We start from the raw sequence: 7,232 nt of genomic DNA, 5'->3' as shown, positions 1-7,232 counted from the left end.
TGAGTCTGCCATGAGGAAAACCGAAAAGAACGATAACACACTTGTGCTCGTTGTGGATGTCAAGGCCCAAAAGCGTCATACATGTGGGCACACACTAGTAATCCCAGCCACTCAGAAGGCTGAGAAAGCAAGATCACAAATTTGAGAGCAGCCAGGGCTACTTAGACCCTGTCTCAAAAATAAAATAATAAAAGCTGGGACATAGCTCAGCACTAGAGCACTTCCCAAGCATATAGATGGTCCTTGAGTTCAGTTCCAACTCCTCCAAAAATATATGTATATTTTTAAGTCCCTCCAGGTGGCATTAATCTCTGCTATCCATCCAAAAACAAGAACCACCAACCAACCAACAGCAACAACAACAAATGGGGGGGGGGGTGCAAAACGACCAGATTATACAGCTCTGAAGAAGCTCTATGACATTGACCTAGACAAGGTCATTATCCTGACGAGGCCTGAGGGGGGAAAAAGTCATATGTTCACCCAGTTCATGAATATGATGCTTTAGATACTACGAATAAAATTAGGATAATCTAAATTGTAGCAACCTGACAATTCTAAATATATGTATATTTATATGTAAAGAAAATTAAAACACTGATCACTTATTTCTGGTCTTCAGAGCTGGTGGACCTCTTGACCACTAATGGAGGAAAAGACGTTGAGCAGCATATCAGATACCAGGGTGCGTGTTACTTTGCTCAAACAATAAAACTTCGTCTAATACAGCAGTTACAATTGGAGTCACCACCTGGATAATTTTTTAGCAATCACCATGGTCCTCCACTTTCTGCACAGGCCAAACAGGTGGGCTGAATGGGGTAATTTTTAAGTCATTAATCTCTGCCATCCATCCAGGAGTGCAGTATTGTTTGCCTAGGAGGAGGTAGTTCTAGTGGCTTCTGCTTGGTCTCCCTACCACAAAGCACCCACAGAAACCACCCTGGAGATCACGCCTGTTGCTGAGGTGGTTTTTTCTAATTGGCAACTGTGGGAGTACCACAGGGTAGGTTTAGGAACTCCGTGTCAAACATGGAGACAAACATGTCATTTTCACAGACCCTTTCATGCTGTCCCTTCCCAGAAGATAAAGTAAAACACTGACCAGATATATGTCATATTTGATAGCATTTAAAAATGTGGAGTGTAAACCTATCCAGATAGGAGGTAAGACAGAGTGTCAGAGAGGGCTTGAAGGGCCCTCAACAGTCAAGGAAAGCCAGTATTTGAAGTTTCTTGGGAAGAGACAGAACAAGGACAACTACAAATAAATCTCACTTGTTAAAATATCATAATTTATATAAATGATATGTGAAAACATAATAAAATATTGAGGCTACCTAGTACAGTAGAGCTGTACTGGGCTGGACTAACCCCCTCACATATGCTCCCCAGTGCCAACAGTTAGTAAACATGTGTGTCCATATTGCAGCGATGAGGTAACCAAGGCACCAAGAGGGAAAGTGCTGGTCAGTTCAGGGCTGCACCCTCTGTACTTCCTAAGAAGCCTCAGGAGCTCTCAGCAGAGGCTGACACCCCAGCTGTGTGGATCCAGTGTGGTCACTTGGTGCCCTCTGCTGCTGATCCAGGACTTTTAAGCTCACGAGTTCTGGGGAAGGAGGGAAATGAGTCAGTGTTCAATTGGTCGTAGAATATTGCTCTATGCCATTGGGATCTCTCTGTCTCCTCAGTTCAAATCAGATTTGGCCCTTCTCTGAGGGAAGTAAATGCCCTGACTTTTTCTCCCTCCCATCCCATTTTCCTGCCCTCATCAGGCTCCTCTGCGTCTCCATCAGCAGCGTCACCTGTCTCTGTTTCCACCACAGAAGGGAGTGAAAGGGCTGCAGGATTCCAGGTCAAGACAAGGAAATGAAGCCCAGTGCCCCCTCCTCCAGGGACAGTAGTGGCCTCCCAGAGAGAGCGGCTCCTGCTCCTACCACACTGGGCACCAGGCTCACACACAACCTTTCTCCCCCTTAGTTCCCAGGCCTCCTCCCCTGCAGAGGCAGGTGCTGACCCAGCAGGGCCTGCCCCACCTGCAGCTCAGCATCCCTCTCTCCCTGGGCCAGCAGCTCCTAACTGGAAAGTCCACCAGGAAGCCCAGGGGCACCAGCACACAGACCCAGCCTGGACAAACACATGTGCCACATGATCTGCTGCTCCCCTGCCTACAACAGCCCATGCAGAGGACACTCAGAATCACTGACCCTCTGCACCTGCCCAGGCTCTCAATCTGTACTTTTGCTTCCTCCTACTGGTATGGTCTTCCTTTTTCCTGAGGCTTCCCTGGACTCAATACCTCCACTCCATCAAGGACTCACATAGGCCACAACCCTAACAGGTCACATGGGTCTTCTTCCCAAAGCAGATTAGGAGGTTTCCTGAGATCCAGCAGTGTGGATTGCCATGGCCATACTCCAGGTCTCCCACCTGGGGCTCTCCTATAGAGTGATCTCAAGTGTCACATTACTGCACATTACCACAGGGGCACTGGAGAACTGCTATTCACATCATAGAGCTGAAACTGGGAACATCCTGAGAGTCAACATTTAAAGTAGAAATTTGCACAAATAAACAACAGGCCTTTCCCACTCTTTTCTTGGGCACAGCCCTAGTGATATTCCAAGCAAACATTTCTGACCAGAGGAAAGTAGAACTAACATTCCCCTTGCTCCCCCTGCTGGAGAGGCCACAGGTGAGAGCAGCAGAGAGTGCACAGTTGCCTGGCCTACTAGTGGAGTCACCTGGAGGGACCCTGCTGTGGGGCAGTCTGCCCTAGCCTGTGGGGACCAACACCCCTGGGGGCTACCTGGGAAAATTCCTGACATCAGAGAAAATGAATAACCACTGCTGCCCCCAAATGGACTGGTCTCTTTCTCCAGATGGTCATGGTCATCAGCTATTCTTCTGTCCATGCCATCTGTAAGGCCACTAGGAGGAAGAGCTGTGTGGTGGGGACTGGGAGGCCTGAGTGACCCAGAGGACATATTGAGGAGGCAGTTCCTGACAGGGGGGCGGAGGTGCTGCCCACAGAACAAAGGAGGTGCCTGTGCTGCAGAGCCACGGGCCTGCTGTATACGGGCCTCCCAGGGCCTGCACTGGCAGGACTCTTGCAATGTCAGTCTTTTTCTTGTTTGCTCATGATACCTGGAGAGGCTGGCAGAGAGCAAGGCAGACAGGAAGGAACCAGAGGCATCAATGCTCATGGGATTCTTCTTCTATTTCTAAGCACCCAAAGATCATGACACATTTATTCTGTGTCCCCCAGAGGCCATGATAATCTAGCCCACACCAATCAGCCCACCATTCCCAACACAGCCCCATGGACAAGCCAGCAGGGCCTGAGAGAGAGACAAGGACAGAGCAGGAGCCATGGCACCACAGCTGCTCACTCCTCACCCTGCAGCCAGAAGAGGCTACCGCTGGACAGTGAAGGAGTTGACAGCCCTGGCTTTGGGCAGCACTAAGGGGTGTAGCTGGAGGCATGTCTTCCCTCCCCTCACAGATACACAGACCTCCATCCTCTCTTCCAAAGGCTGCTCAACTCCATTGCTCTCTGAGCAGCAGGAGGCATGAGGGGCCCTACATCCCAGACAGGCCCTGCCATCTTCAGCCACTGAATGATTTTCTCACCTGAACCCTCTGCAGCTGATGTCCTCCTCTTCTTGCAGGAAGGAATACAAGAAAATAATCCCAGCAGTAACAGTGGATATCACGACAAAGGTGGCCATTGGCTCTCAAGCAGCAGTGCAGTCCCTGAAAGCAGGCTTGTTACACTCTGGGTACCACAGTCTCAAGGCTTCTCCCCTCTCACCACCCGGGGTCACTGACTCACCTGGTTGGAAACTCCGGCAGGAATGCCCAGGCTCACCACAGGACACAAGGCCAGTGCTGTTGTTCCCTCTTGAAAAACCAGCCTCTATCTCAGAGCAAAGCCTGTCCAAGGAAGGGACATCACCTTTGTCCTTGGAAAAACCCACAGAGCACTCCTAGGCACATTCCCACCCTGCTAAGTTGTTTATCTACAAATAACAGGAGAGATCTGCTGCACCAGGTGTCCCTGACTCAGTCAGGCTAGGTGGGGATCCATAGCAACCCCCTAGCAGCCACCAATCAGCATGAGACAGGGAAATACCTGGGATGCCAGATAACCCTCCCAGTAGTTTATGGTGATTGGGAAACCATGTAGTGCAGCAGGAACACCGCTCTTGGCTTAAACCAATCAGTTCAAATGAATACCCCTTTTGTACTGACCAATCACCCCTACCCAACTTGTTCCCACCAGTGAATGTGCTAATCATGTTTTAGAGTTGTTATTTGATTTTCCCGAGGTGTGTGATGATTTGCTATGATGTATGTGAAGTCCCTGCCCTCTCCAAAGAATGTATAAAACTGCTGTAAACTCTGGGCTCAGGGCCTCTCAGCGTCACCAGTTGCTGTGTGTGTGCACGGAGGACTGAGCTAGCTCGCAATAAACACCTCTTTGCTACTTACATGGATCTTGGGTCTCTGGTGGTCTTTGGGGGTCCCGAATTCGAGCATAACACTTTGTATCCGACATAGCAGCAGAACCTCTGCTCTTGTCCTTGGGGAATCCTAATGGACACCCAGGTCTGGTAGGTCCCATTCACATAGGGAAAACACCCCAAGATTGCTGGGTGTTCTGGCTCCGTGGTTCCCCATCCTGAAGCCAGGTCACAGAGATATTCTGGGGATAGAAGCCAAAAGCCCAACATGTCATGTTGATGGTGTCCTCCAGGGCCTCACCACAGGTCACATTTACTGCTGGGGACACTAGAGAAGGAAGGGCAAAGTTAGTCAGTCATGTGACCAAAAGTCGCTCCCCTCTAAGGGGTGGAACAGGGCTGTCTTCTCCACTCTTCTGACTATTGTCAAAGTCCTCATTGAGCTCAGATCCTGAAAGTCTGTTCTCAGCCTGGGGCCTGAGTCCTCTAACTAGCAGGAGCATGGGCCTCTGGCTTGTGGCCTCGCATTCTCACTTCCACATATTGAAGTTGAGGAGAGGCTGTTTCAGGGACTCCTGGTTTTTGAGGTCCTGAAGGGCATTTGGGGGAGGTCCAGGGTTGTGGAGCCAGGTTGGAGCTCTCTATATTAGCAAGCTGGCAGGCACTTAGGCAGGGGGGGACTCACTAGTGTCTGGGCACATACAACCTCTTGTCTCTGTCTAGTGGTGTAACAGGACAGGAAAACCACAACAGACACACACAAAAGCTCACACAAGTTCCCCTGGGCAGAGGCTCCAGAGGAGAGAGAGGAGCCCTTCCAGGAGACTTGATATCTCCTGAGTCTTCCACAAAGCTCTCCCTGCACGTGGGCCTGGTAAACCTTGCTTTGAATGCCATCTGCATCCCAGGAATTCTTGACTTCCATTGCCAAGGTCTGAGCTGATGATGGTTCTACTTTCCAGCTGAGTGTCTCTGGGTGATAGGAGAGGAAGGGCTCCCCATCATTAGTGGAAATTCCAGAAGCCCCTGGTGTGGTTGTCCTCTTCAATCTTGCAACCCCAAGTCTCCTGGAGGGAATGAGACCCTGCCCCCACCCACCAGTCACTTCTCCATCCCCTGGCCCTTATGCCTCCCTACCCACCAAGTAGAAACTCCAGCCCACAGAAGACCCCCAAAGTAATTCTCCTCAATATCCCATGTGCTGAGCTGCATGGAGCCCATTTCTTGCCCTCCCCAGTCAACTGCAGTGAAAACAGACAGGACCCTGCTCTTTGCCACCAGTCTCCCAGGAGAAAGCTCATGTCACCCTTGCTCCCACCCACACTCACCTCCTTTCTGCTCCTGCTGGGCATTGATTTCTGCCAGGGTTGCTTTTAGATTCTTGCTGTGCTCTATCAACTCCCAGATCTCTGTGTCCCAGCTCTCAGTTCCCAAAGGTTTTTCTGCCCATAGCTCCTGGGGCTTTGCACTTTCTATCATAGTGAAGAAAGAGCTGATGGTCCCAATAACAATCAGCAAAAAACCTTGATTGCACTGATCCACCTTGGGACCTCACTGTGAGGTTATAGTGAAGACTGTGGGTCCCTGTGGAAGAGGAAACAGCTGATGACCCTTCTACCTGTGAACAAGTGCTCACCCATGCTCACCACAAAGGCTCTGCTGTCCTGAGCACCGGAGGAGGCAGCAAACACACAGACAAAGGGACAGAAGAAAGATTTCCAATGCAATGAAGACAGGAAAGTAGAGAGGAAGGAGAGGTGAAGTGAGGAACGGAGAAAGGGGAAATGGAGAGGGGCAGCATGTAGGCCAGGGCCCAAGACAAGGCCACAGACTTGTTTAGGGTATAGGGAGTGTTTGAAATGAGAGGCTGGAGCCAGGTGCTGTGGCACACAACTGTAACTCCAGCGGCTTGGGAGGCTGAGGCAGGAGGATCAAAAGTTAAAAACCAGCCTCAGCAAAAGTGAGGCACTAAGCAACACAATGAAATCCTGTCTCTAATTAAAACACACAATAAAGTCTGAGGACATGGCTCAGTGGTGGAATGCCCCTGAGTTCAATCCCTGGTAGAAGAAAGAAGAAAGAAAGAAAGAAAGAAAGAGAGAAAGAGAGAAAGAGAGAAAGAGAGAAAGAGAAAGAGAGAAAGAGAGAGAGAGAGAAAGAGAGAGAGAGAGAGAGAGAAAGAGAGAAAGAAAGAAAGAAGGAAAGAAAGAAAGAAAGGAAAAGAAAAGAAAAGAAAAAATAATCGAGAGGTGGCAGGGAGGGCCCAGGAGGGAAGGAGGACCCATGACCACTGGTATTCAGCCCAGGCAGGGCAGGGGCCCAGAGGGGTGTGCTACCTCTGCACAGACTTCTCACAAATAAGGTGGGGCAGGCAGGAATGGCAGTGGGAGGGAGGGTTGTAGCCCCAAAAGTGTTGAGTGCTGTTGTACCCTAAAGGAATGTAAAGCTGTGGGCTGGGTCCTAATCAGCATCTTGAAGCTCCAGATTGAGAGATCCTGCTAGCATCTCCTGGGCCTCCACAGGTCTCAGTTTCCAAAGACCTGATACATCTTTTCAATAGATGGCACTAGAAAAAATGGATTTCCAAATGCAAACAACAAAGTTGGACAATTTACTTACTCACATACAGATATTTACTCAGAACTGGGGATGTAACTCAATGATAGAGTGCCTGCCTACAATGTGCAAGTGCCTGGGTTCAATACTTAAGAGTGTGTGTGTGTACACACACACACACAAACTCAAAACGAAAAGTAAACTATAAAA

General features: G+C 49.7%; 1 protein-coding gene and 1 long non-coding RNA gene across 3 annotated transcripts; both read right to left on the bottom strand.

Moving 5' to 3' along the window:
• Positions 1–1,274: 1,274 nt before the first annotated feature.
• On the bottom strand, positions 1,275–4,289 carry LOC131425068 (uncharacterized). Its single transcript, XR_009228922.1, has 2 exons — positions 3,836–4,289; positions 1,275–1,609 (listed from the first exon to the last, which is right to left on the bottom strand). It is a non-coding gene; the product is annotated as an uncharacterized LOC131425068 (long non-coding RNA).
• A 299-nt stretch (positions 4,290–4,588) lies between these two features.
• Positions 4,589–6,518, bottom strand: LOC124109298 (MHC class I polypeptide-related sequence A-like). 2 transcript variants are annotated; one of them, XM_058586581.1, is made up of 3 exons: positions 5,795–5,950; positions 5,238–5,550; positions 4,589–4,794 (listed from the first exon to the last, which is right to left on the bottom strand). In XM_058586581.1, the coding sequence occupies exons 1-3, from the start codon at positions 5,816–5,818 to the stop codon at positions 4,628–4,630; spliced, it is 504 nt and encodes a 167-aa protein (XP_058442564.1). In that variant the 5' UTR covers positions 5,819–5,950; the 3' UTR covers positions 4,589–4,627. The 2 variants fall into 2 exon arrangements, with proteins under 2 accessions (XP_058442564.1, XP_046323757.1); XM_046467801.2 differs by lacking the exon at positions 5,238–5,550 and having other exon boundaries at positions 5,795–6,518.
• Between the last annotated feature and the right edge of the window lie 714 nt (positions 6,519–7,232).

Source organism: Marmota monax, unplaced genomic scaffold (assembly GCF_021218885.2).
Source record: "Marmota monax isolate L192 unplaced genomic scaffold, Marmota_monax_Labrador192_F-V1.1 WCK01_AAM20220418_F8-fsc01006, whole genome shotgun sequence".
Lineage (NCBI taxonomy): Eukaryota > Metazoa > Chordata > Mammalia > Rodentia > Sciuridae > Marmota > Marmota monax.
This window is presented reverse-complemented; position numbering and strand designations above follow the sequence as displayed.